This window comes from Leptopilina heterotoma, unplaced genomic scaffold (genome assembly GCF_015476425.1).
Source record: "Leptopilina heterotoma isolate Lh14 unplaced genomic scaffold, ASM1547642v1 Lhet_180, whole genome shotgun sequence".
NCBI lineage: Eukaryota > Metazoa > Arthropoda > Insecta > Hymenoptera > Figitidae > Leptopilina > Leptopilina heterotoma.
The window spans coordinates 1,359,115-1,381,377 of NW_025110897.1; the positions used below are offsets into that span (position 1 = coordinate 1,359,115).

The 22,263-nt window shown below is 33.0% G+C and overlaps 2 protein-coding genes across 13 annotated transcripts in view; both read left to right on the top strand.

The window, feature by feature from the left end:
• Positions 1–22,263, top strand: part of LOC122500030 — a 212,524-nt gene that overhangs the window by 139,281 nt on the left and 50,980 nt on the right. The gene's annotated exons all lie outside the window — the stretch shown is intronic.
• Positions 1–22,263, top strand: part of LOC122500031 — a 55,893-nt gene that overhangs the window by 20,415 nt on the left and 13,215 nt on the right. The window contains exons 14-18 of one of the 2 annotated variants that reach the window (XM_043608726.1): positions 6,134–6,253; positions 12,597–12,643; positions 12,757–12,798; positions 12,887–13,088; positions 15,321–15,425. In XM_043608726.1, coding sequence (XP_043464661.1) covers positions 6,134–6,253; positions 12,597–12,643; positions 12,757–12,798; positions 12,887–13,088; positions 15,321–15,425 — 516 coding nt within the window. The remainder of the gene's footprint in view (positions 1–6,133; positions 6,254–12,596; positions 12,644–12,756; positions 12,799–12,886; positions 13,089–15,320; positions 15,426–22,263) is intronic. The other variant, XM_043608727.1, reaches the window with a different exon arrangement.

The window sequence follows — 22,263 nt, forward strand, 5'->3', positions numbered from 1 at the left end:
TGATAGAGCCAGTTGACCAAAGTAGGCCTTAGTCCCCACGATGACCCTATCGCCCTTCTACACGCCCAAAATGCGGTACAGAACCTGCTATACTGATATTCGAAATGTTCCCTCCAAACCAGCTTTTTATCCAGGATTACTCCCAGATACTTAGCCGATTCAGAAAAGGAAATCTCTTTTCCATAAAATATCGGTTTCTTCAAACTCGGTACTTTATATTTCCTTGTGAAAACTACTATATTCGTTTTCTCTGGGTTTACGGAAAGTCCAGTCAGATTGCACCAATCCTTGACAATCTTAAGTGCACGTTCCGTAAGTTCTAAGAGGGTCTCAATTGCATGTCCTCTTATAATTATGAGAAAATCATCCGCATAACTTTGCGTATAATATCCCTGGCTATTGAGGTTTCTAATTAACTCATCTGTCACTAAGCACCACAATAAAGGAGAAAGGACTCCTCCCTGTGGGCACCCTTTTGAGACAAGGCCTGTTACCTTAGCCTCACCATACTCCGCTTCCAGGGCCCTTTCGCGAAGCATGCTGTCGATCCACTTAACTAGCGGCTCGGGCACACCTCGCATCCTGGCTGCCCTACAGATAGCTTTGCTAGAGGTGTTAGGGAAGGCACCTTCGATATCAAGAAAGGTAACCACCGCATAGCCACCACTGCTAATTTGTCCCTCTATTCTGCCTACTGCCGAATGGAGGGCTGTTTCTACTGAGAAGCCCGCTCTATATGCATGCTGTCCCTGATGTAGGGGAGAATCTCTAAGACATTCCTGTCGAATAAAATTATCCACCAGTTTCTCTAACGTCTTTAAAATAAAGGAGGTTAGGCTGATTGGCCTGAAGTCCTTCGCCGCAGTATACCCTGAACGACCGGCCTTCGGAATAAACACAACCCTCGTCTTTTTCCAAGACTCCGGTGTATAACCAAGAGCTATACATGCTCTCATAATATTACACAGTGGTACTCTAATACAATCCAGTCTCTTTTGCAAAAGAACCGGATATATACCGTCCCACCTGAAGCCTTAAATGGTTTGAAAGTGCTTATTGCCCAATCAATCCCTTCCAGAGTTACGACCCTGGCTGCTAGTTTCCAGTGTTCCCGATATCCTCGGTTCCTACCTGGTCCTATGCCATAGCTGTTCTCCAAACCTTCTCTAAAGTCCGGGAAGTTTACTTCCATCAGGTGCTTTAGACACTTCCTTTTATCCTGGGCATACTGCCCATTAGGCAGCTTAATAGTAGTTAATTTTGCCAATGGGTCTCGAGCTAGTACTTTATGAAGTCTTAAAGCTTCTGGTACTCTCTCGATTCCTTAGCAAAAACTTCTCTAGCTGACACCCTTTGCCCTCTCTACTTCTTTCTTGTAAGAATCGCGAGCGGTATGATATTCATCCCATGCTCGCTGATGCCTACGTTTCTTGGCTTTATTAAAAAGCTTTCTTACTGTTTTCCTATGTTCCTCCAAACAGGGGGTCCACCATTTACCGCCCCCATTGAAGCCAATTTTCTTAACTACACAGTTCCTTTCAAAGGAACAGATAATAGAATCTCGCAGATATTCCGCTGCAATCTCTAACTCCTCCCTCGTTCCATAAGAAGTGGGGAAGCATGCCATGGAGGCCTTGAAGTCTTCACTATATGAAGCCCAGTCAGTACTCCTAGGATTACGTTCCCACTCCTGTTCCCGATCCTTCGATTCCAATCTAAACGTAGCTTGGTCTGCTCTCCCCTCGCCTCCCGAATATACCCTCCACGCGGATGTATCCACCCCGGTATTTTGTCTACCGAGGCTATTTAGCCATTCCCTAGATTCTGAGTCCAGGCACTCTACTAGGATCGCTCCCCTAGTGAGGCGAATCTCTTCGAAATGACGATAGGGTCAAACTTCGTCCCCCCAATCTCATCATGAATTGCTACCCTTAATTGGTCCAGATTAGCCAATGTCATCTGGACCCTCGGATAGCCTTCCGCTACGATCGCCCCGGCTAATGACGATCTAGTGATCTCCGCAAACGATAAGGTTCCCCCTTGTGGGCCCCTTATCTTTTTTGACGGCATTCTAGTATTAGGGGAAGCCTCATCCCAGTCCTGCCGTCTCTTCCCCGGCCCCCGACGCCCTCCCCCCCACTCCACTAGTGCTCTGAGAAGTGCCAGCGGTATTCGATTCGGTCCTCAGAGAGTCCCGAGCTCGCTCCCGCCTTCTTTTCCTCATTTCAGCCCCACTTGGTCTCTTGCCCTCAAGGACAAGGTTACCCGAGTGTTGCTGAACCCTATCTACTTGTTGCAAGGTTTGGTCCCCACCCCAGCTCCAAGCGTAGTCCCCATGCCAGCATTGTGATCCCCCGAAGAGGGCTCTACATTGCTCGCATGTTCCGGATTTTTGTTTTGTTTGTTTGTGTTAGTAGTATCTATTTTGGTCCCCCACGACGACGGGTCGTCCAGAGGACGGGCCCCTCCTGTAACACAACCGTTCCCGAACTTTACGAGAGCTAAGTAATGCCCAGCGATGGTCGTCCCCCGTCCAACCCCCCACGGAAGAACCCGACGGATTTGTTAACCCTAGTATCATTCATCCATGGACACGAGTTCATCACGGATTGGGTGGCAGAGACTCGCGCCTCAATCGCCATGGCACAGTCAACGTAACCATGGAAAGGTTTCTTTTTGGTCAGACTTCCACCAATAAGAAGTCTTCGGAATGGACCCGCGGTTAAGCCTCTGCCATCCCGTCTCACTGGATATCCCTCTAGATCTCCGTGCCCTGAGACACTGCCCAGCGAAACACAAAAGATTCGGTTTCCGTAGCGGCCGACCCATTTTGAAGGGTTCACCCCCCGGTCCCCACGAGAGATATCGAGAAGTAGCCTCCCACTGGGTAAAGCCCCTTGTGCGCCTCCCACCAACGGCAAGGTCTTGAAACCCCTAGGGAGGGAAGGCATTAATTAAACCTTCGTAAGAAAGTATATTTTAGTAATATATAAAATAACAAAAATATAACTAACAAAATAAATTTAGATTAACAAAATAAATTGAAGAAATACTAATAATAAAATATCGTTCGCTAGTTTACTATATGAGAACATTCCAGTAAATCAATTAAACATTTCAATAACTTTGACTCTAGTGAATTATATGGTTTACCGTTAAGCTAGTGATCGTTATAATCATATCTCTAGTATTTAACATTTCGAGTCTTACGTTACTTTACGTTAATTTACCGACATCTTAAATTTTAACCGATGTAAACTCTTATTTATTCGCGAGGGTAAACTCTAGAAATTATCCCTAGGCAACGGGACAGACGTAGGGTCGTGCACGCTAGGTCGACTTTTAATATCGAGATTGCTAGATACCGATTCTCTCTTTGGTATTCATGCCCAATGTTAGTGCGAATTGTGAAGGAAGGTTAAAATACAAGCTTCATCTTCCCCCAAGATGTACCTTGGGTCGAAGAATCTACCTAGTGCATCAACACTGTGGAGGTCGAGTTGCACCTCTTCACCACAGGGTTGGTTCACAATGGCGTAGACGGAAATTATGCACGTGGTCTTACATGGATGTACCCCTAGTCTGACCAAGTGCATAAGAGCGAAAACGATCGACGGAGTAACGAGGGGTGTTACTACTACACAGTTGTACCTGTGTCTCGAGTACAGCTCCTTCTAGGAATTTGTGCAAGCTAGCAGCCCCACTCGTACCTGAGATACCGCCTGCTTGCACTAGGTAGAAAAGAAGGAGAGAAAAGAAGGAGAGAGTTGTCGTCGATATTCCTCGGAGCAAGCCCCGAGTCAGTTCGACGGCGAACTGAGGAAATTGTCCGTGCGAGCAGAGTATATAGAAGTCTGGTCGCTAGCCAGGTAAGTCTCGCGGTGGGATGTGTGACGTAGGTGCGACGCGGCGGTGTGTTACTTTCTGACGATCGTCATTTGTTTCATCGAATTCAATACTTTCATCTTGGTAGCATTATTATTTTCGAATTAGTGTTAGTATTAGTGTTAGTGTCCGGCGATTATCTTTTGTTTTCTTGAATCAGATACTTGTCTTCTGAAAAAGTCATTAGAGCGTTAGTGTTATTGCATGTCAATCGTCATTTGATGTATTGATTCCGCTAGTTAGTTATTGTCAGAAATATTAGCATTCTATTCTCCATTTACGTGTCCGCCATATTGGATTTTCCATATTGGATTTTTAAAAGATAACCTCAGATTCGTACTCAGCCACCCTTAAAACCCCCATGTAACGAGTTTCAAGCGAATTCAGTCGATTTTTAAGTTTTATGTTCGCTATATTGGATCCGACATTTTGAAGTTTTGACAGATGACTGAATTCAGTCGATTAAAAAATTTTATGTCCGCCATATTGGATACGCCATTTAAAATTTTTAAAAACTGATACTAGATTCGTATTCAGCCACCCCAAGAACCCCTAAGTTACGATTTTTAATCGATTTCAGTCGATTTTAAATTTCATGTCCGCCATATTGGATCCGCCATTTAGAATTTTTAAATCAGTCAGTGAAGATAAGGTAAGGTGTCACCAACCAGTTAAGGTGGGATCATTGGAATATTTAATCATTAAAGATAAGATGTGCTCTCACCAACCAGTTAAGGTAGGATCATTGGAACATCCAATCAATAAATGAATCATTGATCGGATATTCCAATGATCTTATCTTAACTGGTTGCTATCCCTTAAACATATTTTTACTAATTGGAAATTTCCATGATCTTACCTAAACTGGTTGGTAAGAGCACATCTTATCTTTATTGATCCTACCTTAACTGGTTGGTGACACCTTGTCTTATCTTTACTGATTGTGAATTCCAATGATCCCACCTTAACTGGTTGGTGACACCTTGTCTTATCTTCACTGATTGTGAATTCCAATGATCCCACCTTAACTAGTTGGTGACACCTTGTCTTATCTTCACTGATTGTGAATTCCAATGATCCTACCTTAACTGGTTGGTAAGAGCACATCTTATCTTCATTGATTAGATATTCTAATGATCCTGCCTGAACTGTTTGGTGAGCGCATATCTTATCTATATTGATTAGATATTCCAATGATATTACCTTAACTAGTTGGAAAGAGCAAATCTCATCTTAGTTAATTAAATATTAAGATGATCCTACCTCAACTTGTTGCTGACCCCTCATCATTTCTTCACTGATTGGATATTTCAATCATCCTACCTGAACTTTTTGTTGAGCGCACATCTTATCTTCATTGATTGGATATTTCAATCATTTTACCTTTGACTGTAGATAATTAATAACTATTTTAGGATCTTTAAATTTCTTTTATGTATAAAAGATGAAAAGAACGATAGTTTTTTAAGGATTTATAATACTTAGAGAAATATTGTTTTTATTAAAAATGGTTCAGGAAAATAACAGATTTAATTTTTGATATTTAAGGATTTTGGCTTTTACCAACAAGGCTTTTATGGATCTTTGGATTTGAAGGGATGATGCGGGGGTGGTTTTTTGACATGTTTGAAGGTTTTTTTGTTATATGTTGGATGTCGCTGAAAAAGATTAAGACAAGATGAAAATGATGACTTGCAAGAAAGTAGCATTATCTCATACTTCAAATTATTTTAGTTGACTCAGTGAGGGTAGTTTTTTATTTAGGTAGAGTACAATTGTTTTTTATTATTTCTGTAGATATGATTTGAAGGAAATTTAAATGTTGAGTGAAAGTCCGCTTTTTTACAAAAATTATATGTAATTCAGGTTTTATTCACATATCTGATTTAGGGGTAGGTTTTTAACCCTTTCCCTATGGTATGCAACTTTTTAATGGTCATTTTCGGATTCAGCAGGGTGAAAGCTATTAAAAAATATTCTTTTTTTTTACTTTCCCCTTCTGGGCAGAATTTGACCTTTTTAAGCATCGTTCTTTAATCTGTTAACGGAGTAAATCGGTTAAAAAGTCGATGATTTAACTATATTTCCAGTTCGAAATTGTTAAAACAATTTCAAGAGAGCATTCTCTACATGTTTAAGAATATTTTCGATCAAAGCAGACTCCCCTTTTAATAGTTTGTAAATTGTAAATTCTCTAATCTTGCAACTTTTGATACGTTTCATATAATTATAATATTTCTATTTACAGCATATGTGAATAAAAATGTTATGCCTGGTCACAAAAAAGAGATAGAATTAATCTTTAATAAAAACATAGGACTATACTTAGACAATTTCCGTTGTATATCCAAATCAGGTAAAATAAAATGTAATTCCTATGATTATATTTTTTCTATAAATCTTATGTTTTCAACAAAATTAATAACCACAATAACAAAAGTACACACAGGTCTCCTCAGAGGTGGGCAGGTTCTTCTAAAATGTACCGCTACAAACTTGGTGGGAAGTTATTCCAAATGACTTCCAGATTCCAATTTTTCATACCGATAAATCGTACCTGATCCTCTTTTCGAATTATCTCTTATACAGATAGTCGGAAACTTGACAAGATAATTATGATTCCACGTTGTCTCTTCTTTAAGAAACTTTTTGATTTTTTTATGTCACATGTTCAAGTGCTATATATGCATAAATATATATAATTTTTAGTTAACAAATTTATAACTAAGCGAGAATTTTGCATCTTAAAAGAGCATCATTTATATATGTAGACGTCCGCATAAAAAAGGATCACTTTGCAGGTTCTAGATTCGGAGATAATCGCAATTTACTAATTTTGAAAAAAGTGAAACTTTTTTTATTCTTTTTTCTAAATCTATACAGGGTCACACACGTCGAATCATGCATTTTTCATTAATTTATTGATACTCTTTAAGTATTATTTGTTATTTGAAGCAATAAAATCTAAGGAAATATCGAAATTTTTATTTCTAAAAAACGAAATTAGAAATGGTAATATAAATTTTACTGGTTCTTCAGGGACGTTATTCAGATGAGAGTTATTTTAACTCTTTGCCGTACATAAGTTTTCCCCACCTCAGAAACAAGCAGTTTGACAGTTGAATCACGTGGACAATATCAGGGCCGAATGTTAGTTTGATTTTAAAGTTATGTTTACATAGGATATTTATATTTGATAAAGGTCTTTAACATTTTGAAACAGAAACAACTTTTGCAACCAACCGACAAAGTGATCCCTTTTCATTTTTTTGTCTAAGAAGAAAATAAAATACTTAACCCCTTCACAGTGTTTGACGTCTATAGAGGCCAAAATAATTCGTGCCCCCAGTGTGTATGACCGCTATAGCGGCATCGAAAAAAAGATATATAAAAGTTAACGAATCTTGCTAAAAATGCCTACTCGGGGGTTTTCGGGGTCGCTGAATCCAAATCCGTTATTGAAAATTTTAAATTCAAAATGGCGGCTTCAAAATGGCGACCAAAATTTTTTAAGTTTACGAATTTAGCTAAAAATGCTCATTAAAGGGTTTTTGAGGTCTCTAAATCCAAATATTTAGTCAAAAATTTAAAATTCAAAATGGCGGCTCCAAAATGGCAATCAAAAAATTTAAAATTCTCAAATTAGTTCTTAAAACTTAAAGCAGAGAAATTAATATGTCCGATGTTTTAAAACACTGTGAAATACTTAAAATCGATCTATATTAAAAAATTTAATAATAGTAATTAAATTAAATAGTTCGTGACTCCGGATACGACTAAGAGCGTTGTTTTAAATAGTTTGTGTAAATATATATAAATATAATATATGTAAAATATATTATACATATATAAAAATATAAACCTCAAAAGACTCAAATAACTATTTATAACCACATTCGTAAACTTTTAAATTTTTAGTTAACATCTTGAAGTCGCCATTTCGAATTATAAAATTTTAACCCAATATTTTGATTCAGTGTCTCCAAAAACCCCCATATGCTCATTTCTAGCCAAATCCGAAAACTTAAAAATTTTTTCGGTCGCCATTTTGAATTTTAAAATTTTAACCAGATATTCGAAATCAGCGACCCCAAAAACCCCCCAAGTGAGCATTTTTAGTCAAATCAGGAAACTTTTAAATTTTTAAAGTCGCCATTTTGAATTTTTTAATTTTAACCAAATATTCGAAATCGGCGACCCCAAAAACCCCCAAGTGAGTATTTTTAGTCAAATACGGAAACTTTTAAATTTTTAAGCAGCCATTTTGGAGCCGCCATTTTGAATTTTTAAATTTTGATTAAATATTCGGATTCAGCGACTCCGAAAACATAAAATATAATAATATTAAGTAATTAAAAAAAAAATTTTTTGCACATTTGTGGCACGAAAAGCTTATTTTGACTACACTGCTAAGGGGTTAAAGAGTATCAATACCCAACGGGAAGTTGCCAATGGTAACGATTGGTTCAATAGTGGGCCATGCTTGGTGCCCCATGGTTTTTTCTTGGCAAAACAATTGGCAACCATCATTAGACCACCATTGATTTTAGCTTGGGATGATCACGCTACTGCCAATGATCGGTAGCCAAGCATCGAGCCAATATTAGTTTCCAAGGAATTGCCATGGAAACAAAATCGATTTTCAAAAGCTTAATTTTTTATTGGTAGCCAACAAAAAACCAAGGGTTTGAAAATTTATTTTTTTTAATTATTAATTAAAATTTATTTAAAAAAAAAATATTTTACAAAAATATATATGGGACATTCCACGTCAACACGGACAGAGCTCTAAACAAAAATTGCTTTGATGGATTTAAACGTTCTAGGGCTTAAAAGATTTCTACGTTCATGTACTTTAAGATGCCGATGGGCGTTTTTGCAAAATTCCATTTCCGATGCCAATAGAACTGTCAAAAGTCAAAAGGTCCAAAAATCTCAAAATACTTTTATGAATTAAAAGCAAAAAACGAGGTAAATTATTCTGTAACTCATTCTTTATAAGTTTTTAGGGTTCCCGAATATAAATCTAAAGTTTTTTTTTAAAAAATCCAAAATGGCGAATTCAATATGGCGGACAAAATTCAAATTTGATCAGATTCGATGAAAACTTGTTACTCGGGGGTTTTTAGGGACGCTGATTACGAATCTGAAGTCACTTTTTAAAAATTTAAAATGGCGGATCCAATATGGCGGAAAAAATTTTCAAATTTGATCCGATTCCCTTAAAACGTGTTACTCGGGGGCTTTTGGGGTCACAGATTATGAATATGAAGTTACTTTGTGTTTGAGACTTCAAATTCATAATCAGATACGCTAAAAACCACCGAGTAACACTTTTTAATTAAATCTGATCAAATTAAAAAATTTGATCCGCCATTTTCAATTTCTACAAAGTAACTTCATATTCATAATCTGCGACCCCAAAAGCCCCCGAGTAACACGTTTTAAGGGAATCGGATCAAATTTGAAAATTTTTTCCGCCATATTGGATCCGCCATTTTTAATTTTTAAAAAGTGACTTCAGATTCGTAATCAGCGACCCTAAAAACCCCCAAGTAACAAGTTTTCATCGAATCTGATCAAATTTGAATTTTGTCCGACATATTGAATTCGCCATTTTGGATTTTTTTAAAAAAAACTTTAGATTTATATTCGGGAACCCTAAAAACTGATAAAGAATGAGTTACAGAATAATTTACCTCGTTTTTTGCTTTTAATTCATAAAAGTATTTTGAGATTTTTGGACCTTTTGACTTTTGACAGTTCTATTGGCATCGGAAATGGAATTTTGCAAAAAACGCCCATTGGTATCTTAAAGTACATGAACGTAGAAATCTTTTAAGCTCTAGAACGTTTAAATCCATCAAAGCAATTTTTGTTTAGAGCTCTGTCCGTGTTGACGTGGAATGTCCCATATTTAAAAAAAAAATTTTTTTAATTAATAGAAAATATTAATTTAATTTTTCACCTCTGTTAAAACAAAGGTGAAAGGTATCAATTGTTCACAGGCATCCCTCCACTGTGAGACATACGGTGAGGGAATTTTTATCAGTCTTTCACCTCTGTTTTACCAGAGGTGAAAAATTAAATTTATATGTTCAATTAATTAAAAAAATATTTTAAAAAAATATATTTTTTTTAAATAAATTTTAATTAATAATTCAAAAAATAAATTTTCAAAACCTTGGTTTTTTGTTGGCTGCCAATAAAAAATCAAGCTTTTGAAAATCGATTTTGTTTCCTTGGCAATTCCTTGGCAACTAATATTGGCCCGATGCTTGGCTACCGATCATTAGCAGTAGCGTGATCATCCCAAGTTTAAGCCATTGGTGATCCAATGATGGTTGCCATTAATGTTCCAATAATGGAACGGAGTTCCCTAAGCATGGCCCATTATTGAACCAATCGTTTACTTCCCATTGGGTAAATTAATGAAAAATGCATGATTCGGCGTGTGTGACCCTGTATAGATTTAAAAAAAGAATTAAAAATGTTTCGATATTTTTTTTCAAAATTAGTGAATTGCGATTATCTCCGAATCTAGAACCGACAAAGTGGTCCCTTTTCATGCGAACGTCCACATATATAAATTATTCTTTTTTAAGATGCGAAATTCTCGCTTAGTTATAGAATTGTTAACTAAAATTTATTTTATCAATAATATATTTATTTTATGGAGAATATTCAATTAATTTTACTTTTTATCAAGTAATTTCATTCAAAACACACGCTAATTTTGTTGTTTTAATTCATTGTCCGACGCCAGTGATATTTTTGGATAAATATTCAAACCGATTAATTTTGATTATTAAATATGCTAACTCAGTCTTTTCAAGCAGAGCGCAGGGTAAGATAAAATCACCAGTTAGATTTAATGTTTGTTTAATAAACAAAAAAATTACAGGTCCAGACGGGACCTGTTCAAAATGTACAGAAATGTCGTAAAACGAAGCTAAATGAAACACATTTTATTACGATCAAAATTCCTTAGGAAATAACACCATTTATTAATTTTGAGACTCACCAAAGATACGCCTACTGGACAGCCCTAAGCGATAAGTAATATTAAATTGTAAATTTTTGTACTTAGTTTTGATTATTATAAAGGATATTCAGGTATGAGTGGTAATAAACATTGTAGAGACCTTTGTTTATTACGCGATGGGATAAACAAAGGCTCAAAGTCAAGAAAGGGCGATACGATTATGAAAAACTTTCTTTCTCTTTATGATGAGACAGAAAGGGTTCGAACCAAAATCGACAATACGATTAACCTGAACCTTCCCCTTCCTCGAAGTGAAGGAAAGAGGGTTAATTAATTATTTTTTCTTATGAGTTTTTATTTTCTGTTTTCGTATCTCATTCGTATTTTATTCATTCTCCATCATCTTCAAAAACCAAGATTTTCCATAAAAAAGGATGGTGAAACAACACACCGACGTCCCCACATTGTCCCTTGACTCATCTTCGCAGGAGAAAAACACAAGATTACTTTATTAAAATTAGTTTTAAAGAAAATGTCTAATGTGATTTGTCACTTTTACGAACGCCAAATTGAGAATGAATTAAATAGTCGACGGTGAGTCTCACGCGCATTCATTTTCAATAACAAAAAAGCAGTACTCTTCTGAATCAAAGCTTCCACATTAAGATAATAAATTTTTCAAGTTTCCGACTATCTGTATAAGAGATAATTCGAAAAGAGGATCAGGTACGATTTATCGGTTTGAAAAATTCGAATCTGGAAGTCATTTGGAACAACTCCCCATCAAGTTTGTAGCGGTAAATTTTAGAATAACCTACACACCTCTGAGGAGGTTATGGAGTCAAAAGTTCCAATTCCGGAGGATCCAAATTATTATTTTCCCAAATGACGTTTTTTCCAAAGTATTATTTTTCCAAAGGCCATTTTTACCAAAGAATCTATTATTTTTCCAATAGTCGTTTTTCCAAACATTGTTTTTTTATTTTTCAAATTTCAAAGTGCAACTTCAAGTTAGGAAACTTTCAGTTATTATCGTTGTTATTTTCATAAATTGTCATTCGACGTGTGCTCATTCTAAAATTATGTTGTGAAACTAAAAATTTTATTCAAATTAAAAAATAGTAAACAATAAAATTATATTAAATTGTTAATTAGTGAAATTAAAAATTTTATTTAAATTATAAAATAGTGAACAGTGAAATTATATTAAATTGTAAATTTTAATTATAGCAGAATTAATACAAGACGGAAAAAAATTATTTACATATCGAAGGATTTCTGTATTACAATCATTTAGATGGAAAAAATAATGTGAAATATTGGAGATGCCTTATTTTTTCAAACAACTCCAATACTTTCCACTTATTTAACAATTTAACACTTTTTATTTTGGAAATTTCATACTTAGGTAAATTTATATTTTGGACATTTTAGGCTTTGGAACTTTTGTACTGTGGAAAAATAAATTTTGGATCTTTTCATTTTGGGAATTTTTTCTTGGAACTTTTCGATTGGAACTTTTGTACCCTAATCCTAGGGAGACCTGTGTACAGTTCAGCATCGAGATATTTAACGAAAAAGAAATCTGTATAAAATTAATCTAAATAATAATATTTTCGAAAAATTTTGTTGGCAATATATTTGCAATACATCGAAGTTTTATAATTATAAATATAAAACCATACCAGATAATAATTTAAAATTTTTTAATGACATAAATGTGTAGGTTCAAAGACGAGAAAACAATTTGACATAGAAAGCTATATATGTGAGGTACATGACAATAATGTTTAAAATAATATTTGTAAACAATAAGTATTGCAATATTTTTAAAATTGTTAATTTTAAGTGTTTTCAAGAAACAAATATTTGTTAATCATTTGCAGAAACCAGAAAGATTCCCGTATCAAGAAGAAGAAGAAGGGAAGGTACCTACTTTTTCTTTCATTGTTAACTGAATATTTAATTATAATGACACTTATTGTATGAATATCTTAAAATATTTATAATTTATAGATTGAATTAGTGCCTGAATCAAAGATTTGGATAAAAAAAGAAGAATTTGACAAGTTGAATAAGTATACGAATGTTGCATTAAATAAATTGATCCAACAGTTGTTGGAAAATTTACTTGGTAAAGAGAATATTATATTTTTTACTCTCAACGGAATCGGTCTATATGAACCAGTACCAGACAATCTCAGCAATGCTATTTACGGTGTGTTCCAGAGAAAGAAAAAATTACATTTTTATAATTTACAACGAGCAACGCTCCCGGCAAAAATACAACGCCCTCTATTTCATTCACACAGCGCACGCGAACTCATAACCCACGATATTCAAATATCTCATTAAAATCTCTAACATTTCATTGTTTTAAAAAAGTGATTGTTGTAGTTTGGAATATTAAGAGCCAGGGATGGCTTCGAAACAAAATAAACACGAAAAAATAATTTAGTTTTGGTGTAGGAATCAAAACTTAAATGTCCTTAAATTAAGCTTTCGTGCTGACAAATAAAAGGTCCCTGTATTTATTTTGTTACGCTATTCGTGACTAAAATTAAACTAAAGTATCCAAGCTATCCGTTGTTAAAACTGCTTATATATTCAATTTTATAACAATAAATTTTTTTAAATAACTACAACCAATAAAATACTTATTCTTTGTATATATATCTTAATGATAAATCGTCCAAGCGCCCATCCTGCCGGAAGGACGTTCCGAAAAAAAGGCTTTTAAAAAAAGGGAATTCAACTTTTCTTTTCTGGCACTCTTTGGGATTAAAGTAGACGAAAAGACGAAAAAATCCATATTTTTGACTTTTTAAAATAATAATATTAAATCATTTTTCAAAGCCTTCAAACTTCTATGTTTCTAAACAGTGAAAAATCATTCTTTCGTAAATTTAATGTAAAATCCCCAAAAATCAATATTTTTTGACCGGACAAGTCTGCTTCTCTTCAGAAACGTTTAAACAATGAAACCTAATTGTTTAATTAAAAAAAATCATTTTTAATATTGTTCAGTATATCTGAGTATAGACTCAGGCGCGAGTCCCTTCGAAATTGCTCTATAAAATTAATATGGAAGCAGATAAATATAAAACTAAATATATCGTTGGAAAGGTAATGAAAGAAGCTTTCAAATAATGTAAATATCGAGTCTTTAAATTTATAAACCTGGCCTAGGCATTATCTTAAATAAAGCGAAAAGCGTCCTGCCGGCAGGACCGGGCTTCGTCATTCTGTGACTAAAAATTATGTGAATTTTTGGAAAATTTAACTTCTTCAAACTACCCAGCCCTTAGTTTTGAACTTACAAGCTCGATATTAATATGCGCTGAAAGCTTGTTTCGTTACCTTTCCAATGATATATATAATTTTTTATTTATCTGAATCCATGTTAGTTTTCTTTAGTGGTTTCGGAGGGACTAACCTGAGTCTTTTTCGTCCTGCCGGAAGGACGTTGGACGATCTATCATTAAAAGAGGAGTTTCACAGATGAATAGGGCATAATATTTTAGATTTTTTAAGAAAAGAATATTGCAAACTTGTATTAAATAGACATATACATTGTCAATAATTGCAATGCTCATAATTTTATGCATCAAATTTACTCTTTATACACATAATGGATTACTTTTCCTTTAAGAGACTTTAAAATCGAATAGAATAAATGGTTAAGGAGTTTGTTTATAGGTATGCAGACATTCAGAAAAAATATTGAATTGACAATAAAGAATTTTTTAATATTATTGTTATTCCTATCTTCTGTAAGAAAAAATATCAAATTTCAAGAAAAAGATTTAAAACTTACAAAAATTGTTTATTTAGTTATTTTTCATATGATCAAACTTTTCTTCATATTAAAAGGTTAAACTTTTTAAAAACTGATTCGATTTAAGTCAGTGATGGCTTATTTTCTTCAGAAAATGATTCTCTATAACTTGACCGCTCAGATTTATAAACAAATACACTGTTTTGAAAATATGCTTATTTGTTTAAAAAAAGTGATTTAATTTAAAAAATCTTCTTTAAACAAATAAGCATATTTTCAAAACGATGAACTTGTTTATAAATCTGAGCGGTCAAGTTATATAGAACCATTTTCTGAAAAAAATAAGCCATCATTGACTTAAATCGAAACAGTTTTTAAAAAGTTTATCCTTTTAATATGAAGAAAACTTTGATCGTATGCAAAATGACTTAATAAACAATTTTTGTAAGATTCAAATTTTTTTCTTGAAAATTGATATTTGTTCTTCCAGAAGATACAAGTAACAATAATTTTAAAAAATTATTTAATGTCAATTCAATATTTTTTTAAAGGTCTGCATACCTGTAAACAACCTCCTTAACAAAATTGGGCTAACCACGTTTTTAAATTTTATTTTTAGCGTCTTTAAAAACTCTATTTTCTTAACTGAATATAAAATTTGCCTTTTTACAGAATTTGTGAAGGATAAAGCACGAGTGTCGAAAACTTTTACTTACGAAAGCTGCTTAAAGGCAATTGGTAAAGCATTAATGAAATCAAGAAGTAATTTTGAACCAGGTAAAAACATGAATTAACTTAAAAATCTTAAACTAGTAACAATTAGACATTTAACCTCTACTATTATTTTGTAAATTCACTCTCATTCTCATTTTCACACTTAACTTCTTTCTCCTACATTTCACTACTACTCTACTCTGACATCACCCACACGTTCACTTCACTTTCACTGTCATATTTACTTTCACTTCAGTTTCACTCTGGCTTTTAATTCACCCTCACTTTCACCTTTCCTCATGTTCACTTTACTCCCAATTTCACTGTCACGTCCCGAGCTTAGGTGATGATAATTTAATTAATAGGACGTTAATTGCTGATTTGTCAAGTTGGTAAATCCTCACATTTATTTTTAAGTGTGGATTTGTTTGACGTTGAAAGAACTACGGGTTCTCGATAAATTTAATTAAGTGCATTTTCCTTTTTATGATTGTTTATTAACATTAAACGTTTAAACACTTAAAGTTACTTACAATCGATCGACCCACTGAAACCAATTCCCCATTCCCAGAACTACGAATTTGCTTATAATATTACGCGTGTTTTACTACAATTGTTCCCAATAATACGCGTGCATTACTATGAACTATCTAGGGCTGCGCATGAGATCGAGACCAGTCTCGGTCTCGTCTCGGTATTGTCTCGAAAAGCGAGACAATACCGAGACGATACGACTAAAAATTTTCCGATACAAGATCGAGACGAGACCACGCTAAAAGAAAATCTTGACGAGACTCTCGCCGAGACCTATAAAATACTACATCTCGGTAACGTTGATTCTACACGTTCATCAACACTTACTAAAAATATCGAAAATGGAACGATATTTTGCGACTGATTCAATATCCCCATTTCTCAAAACATAAATGCATAGGTGGTTAGACTTTAAATAGTAGAAAAAAGTTCGTCAAAAAAACTAAAAATGTTAGAAAAAGCTCAATTAATAAATTAACTATTCTACAGTCGATTTATCCATTATTTAAGTTGAATTCAATCGTAAATTGTTCAAATATTATTGATAAAAATGCGAACTGTGAGACCTGTCAATGTATTGGTAACATGCGTGATACTTGTAGCAGACTACGATTCACTACGATCATATTCTGAACAGCGGAACGAAAGGAACTGATTTGGATAAACGCGCGAAGTTTCAAAATGATGTGTAAATATAGTAAACATTGAAAAAAATTGCTTTCTTTGATTTAAGAGATATTACTAATAAATCATATCTTTTACTTTTAAAAAACGTTTTTTTAAAACAATGTGATCAAAAATTAGAAATTTAGCAAAACTTTTTCAATTATTAAAATAAATGAATTTATTTAAATAAATATTATTCAAAGCTAAAAATCAGTATTTTACTTAGAAAAATACATTTGAATAAAAATTTTTTAAACAATTAAAATAATAATAATAATAATAAAATAATAATAATATAATATAATATAATATAATAAAAATATAATATAATAATAATAATATAATAATATAATAATAATAAAATATAATAATAATAATAATATAATAATAATATAATAATAATATTATATAATATAATATAATAATATAATATAATATAATATATTAATAATAATATTTTAAATAACATGAACAATTAATTTTGATTGAAAATTAATGATTATTATATTTAGTAGAATATAAAAAATAAAAAAGCAGAAAACAAACAGAAATAATGCTACAATCAATTATACTAAGAAAGATAAAATAGACAATTTTTTCCCGTTTTTCTAAAATAATTAGAAAATTTACTTTTCAGACCAATTAAAATGAGATTCTAACTCCTTCTACTTTAAGAAGGAGGAGTTTAAATTTTATTTTAATTGGTCTAAATCATCAATTTTTTTTGGGGGGTTGGAATTATATGATTTATTTTTTAAATATTAATTTTTTCTCTATTTTGTTTAACTCAACCAACAAATAGAAAAATTGATTTTGAAAATGGGAGGAGGTTGTTTATTATTTTTATTGGTCTACATAATCCATTTTTTCTTTGGGGGTTGGTAATATATGTGTTATTTTTCAAATATTAATTACTTTCTCCATTTTCTTTAACTCAACAAACAAATAAAAAATTACATTTTGAAAATAGGAGGAACTTATTTTTATTGGCCAGAAGTTTTTTTTTCTTAATGAGTTAGGACTAAATGTAACTTTTTAAAAATTAAATATTTTCTCCCTTTTTGTACAGTTGAACCAACGAATAAAAAAATTGCTTTCTTAAAGTAGGAGGAGTTAGAATCTCATTTTAATTGGTCTGAAAAGTAAATTTTCTAATTATTTTAGAAAAACGGAAAAATATTGTCTATTTTATCTTTCTTAGTATAATTGATTGTAGCATTATTTCAATTTGTTTTTTGCTTTTTTATTTTGTATATTCTACTAAATATAATGATCATTAATTTTCAATCAAAATTAATTGTTCATGTTATTTATTTTTTACATGAAATTGTTTAAAAAATTTTTATTCAAATGTATTTTTCTAAGTAAAATACTGATTTTTAGCTTTGAATAATATTTATTTAAATAAATTCATTTATATTTTAATAATCGAAAAAGTTTTGCTAAATTTCTAATTTTTGATCACATTGTTTTATAAAAACGTTTTTTAAAAGTAAAAGATATGTTTTATTCGTTTTATTAGTAATATCTCTTAAATCAAAGAAAGCAATTTTTTTCAATGTTTACTATATTTACACATCATTTTGACGAACTTTTTGCTACTATTTAAAGTCTAACCACCTATGCATTTATGTTTATCGAATCTGTCAGGAATTTCAAGTAATTATTAATTATTTAGATATTTATTTATTTCAATTTTTGATTAAATCGAATCTCTAAATATCCATTTTACATTATCAATACTTCCTTTTGCTATCAAACACCTTCTAAATAGTTTATTTCTACTTTAACCGTATATCTACTATATGTCTACCATTTGTCCACTTTAAAAGTGGACATATAGTAAATCCAAATCTGGCAGGGATTTTTCAACGGGAAAAGTGAGGTGTGAACGATCTTCTGCCTGCTACAGTTGTTACTGGAGATAAACAATCAGAAAAAGTAGAAAATGTGGATACACCAAGTGGAAAAAGAACAAATTCTAAATCTTCAGCCCATTTTCTGTATGAAATTCACGAAAACAAACAAGTAGCAGTATGTCTAGCATGCCAAAAATCAAATATTGTAACTCGTATCAAACGAACTGGTGGAAACACTTCAGGAATGAAGAAACATCTCGCATCAGCACATTTAAAAATTTATGGAACTATTTTCGGTGTTAACCCAGTGGGCGCTCTTGTTCAAAAGACGTCCTAAAGATGTCTTTTTGCGGACGTCTTTTGGACTTGTACAAAAAGACGTCCGCTATACATGTTCTATGTCTTGGCCATTAGATGTCTTTAAGATGTCTAAAAGACGTCGTTTTCATTCAACATTTGAAAATAGAAAAATTTTCATAAATAGAAAATATTATTTTCTAAGTTCAACTTAGACTTAGAAACTAATCAATGTAAAAGTGATTGGAATTTTTCTAAGTTGAATTCATTTCATTGACAAGTGAGATCGTTAACTTTGTAGAGGTTCATATCTGTCTTGAACGGCTGAGGTGCTTAAGGCGCAGTGTTTCAAGCCCAAGTTATCCGCGTTCGATCCCAGCTGCGTAGGAATTTTTTCATTATTTCTCCACATGTTAGAAAAAATAAAATTAAACTTAAAATAAATTTAATACAATATTACTGAATTTCAACTTAGAAAATGTTATAAAAGAAATGTTTATTTAAGATCTGAAGGAATGTAAAAAGGACGTCCAAAATACGTCTTAAAGACGTCTTTTAGACGTCCCTTTTATGTCTTTTAGACGTCCAAAAGACGTCTTTTAAACGTACTTTAGACGTCCTTTCTTATGTCTTTTAGACGTCTTTTGGACGTCTGTTGGACCAGACATAGAACGTCTTTTAGTTGTCTTTTTGATGACTCAGAGACATTGCCATCATTGTTCCCGAATCGTCCGCGGACAAAAAGGGACGTCTTTAAGACGTCTTTTAGACGTCCCTGTGCCCACTGGGAAGTCATCAGTTCCAGAATCTGGTCAACAAAAAATTAGTGACATGTGTTTACCGGTAAGATTACTTTTTTGAAAACTAGAATTGAATAAATTTATAGAATAGATAATCCACAAAGTCTATGTGACTGATTACAATAGTCTACGTTAAAAGGAAATCTTGGATTCTGTTCACATTTGCAGCAATCTAAGGGAATCAGTGATACAGTCTGTAGTAGTCTTTACAACAGGACTATTGTAAAATAAGGTGACCGCGGCTGCCTTTCCTTATTATTTTACTATAGTTCTTCGTAAAGACTACTATTGCTATATTTATGATTACAAATGACTGTTGTAAAGTTAAAAAAGAAAATTTTCAACTAAAATAAAATTTTTTTGTAATTCATGACTTCTAATCATGTATTGCACATTAATTTCACTCTTCCAAGACTACCCACTTCAAGATTAATTATATTATTAAACTAGACAATTTCACTAAACCCTAAGTACTGTAACGCGGCATTTTATTTGCCGCGTACAAATTAATATTCCTTAAATAATAGACTTTAAATTATTATTTATTGGACTTTAAATTTTATTGATTCACGTCAAACTGAGAATCAACAATCATTTTCTCCTTCTGAGAAAACTTACTTTAAATTTTTCCACTACTGTAAAATTTAGTTTCTCTTAAAATATTGTTATTTAAACCTGAAATTATGCGAACCGTCAGATCGCTGGTCAACACAATTTCTGTAAACATAAGAGGGTGATACTCGGTTTTTCATTTTCATGTCAACTATCATCGCGAGATCCGGATTTTCAATCTTCGGGATCACTGCCGAGAGATTGCTTCGTATTACAACAAGTAATGTGTTTACTTGTTATCATTACGGGTCATACGAAGTGACAAAAAGGCGAAAGTCCATCGACGAGGACATCAACTGTCAAAACACTGGCTGCAGCCATCTTGCGAACCGGACGTCGTCGCGCAGTGCCCCTCGCGGAGACTAAACGAACTTTCATGAACTCTTTTTCGACGGTCGATAAATGACATGAATTACTTACTGTCGCGCAACGATTACCTACCGAAAATCTTTGTATCAAGTGCGCGTGAGACTCACCACGAAGCAGAGACGCGCGTCTGCTTCGGCGTCCCCGTCGGCCATTTAATTCATTCTCATTTTGGCGTCTTTGTGACAGGTCGCAGTAGACCTTTTTTTATAATAAAAATTAAATTAAAAATTCATATTGTGTGTAAACCTCCTAATAAGATGAGCCGAGGAACAATGAGGGGACGTCGGCGTATCTCCGGTGAGTCTCAAGAGTAATAATGTGTTGTTTCCCTGTGAATATCGATCAAAATTAATAAATGTCAAATTTCTTTGTTTCACGACATTTCTGTAATTTGAACAGGTCCCGTCTGGACCTGTAATTTATTATTATTAAATCAAAATTTAAACATTAACTGGTGATTTCTCTTACCCCGCGCTCTCTTTGAAAAGATTGAGCTAGCATAACATTAATTTAAATATTAGGTTTGAATATTTTTCCATAAAATATCTCTGGCGTTCGGGCATAAATTCAAACAACAAAGTAACGTGTGTTTTTATTTAGTTTGTTGATTCGGAAGTAAATAAAAATAAATTAATAAAATAAAATAACCTCATTTGGAGTAATAATATTAATAATAATCTCTCAAATATTAACAACAATAGTAAGACACCCGTTATAGTAAATAAATCTAACTTAAATACTAAACGCATAACATAGTAACGATCGCTATTTACACATATTTATACATGACTTAAACTTCCTTATATAATAACTGCTATGAAAGTTCACCGCTTGCGAGAAAGACTTATACACTTTAAATGTGAAAAAATCACTTCGTTCTCAATAATTAATACAATTATAACAAGTCTCTGCGTGAATGCCTACAGTACCCTTTCTGAACCTGTACATCTAAACTATTAATGATTCCAAAAAATAAATTTCAACACGATTAATACAGTGTTTGGATTCATTAAAGTAACGATAGTAATCGCTCCTACTAAATTCTTAATAAATTACATAGTTTTCGTAATCATTACAAAAAGTGGTCACATATCCGAGCTGTAATATAGACTATTGTAATCATTACGAAAGAATTTTTCTCCGTGTAGTTTCAATGGAAAATCATATTACGGTATAACTGTACATTTTGTCGGGGATGACTGGAATCTACATTCAATGGCTGTTGATTTTGTTCCTGCGCAAGGTTCTCATACTGGAAAAGCAATTGCGAAAGTCTTTTTTAATTGTCTCGAAAAGTAAAAGCTGCAGGAAAGACTACAAGGGATAACTGTTGACAACGCCGCCGCTAATACAACCTTTATGGAAGAACTTAAAATTCTGATGAACAATAAAGGTTACTCTTTCGACCACGTTAATCAACATTTCAAATACTTTGCGCATATCATGAATCTCGGTGCGCAGGATGCGCTCAAATTAATCAAAGTAGAATCATATCTCGACAATGAGGATGTGAAGGAGGAAGAAGCTTCGCAAGATGAGTCTGGACTTAAATTGAACGAAAATAAAAAGGAAGAATTTTCAGATGAAGAATTAGATGAAGACAATCTTGAGTTCGACAGTGATTTAAATCCTCAAACAGCAATTGAAAAATAAAGAATCACCTTTAAAAAAGTCAAAAAATCCGAGCAACTTCAAAGAGTTCTAAAAAGTTTCTGTGATGCAGCTGGAATAAAATATTACAAACCAGTATTAAACGTGAGCACT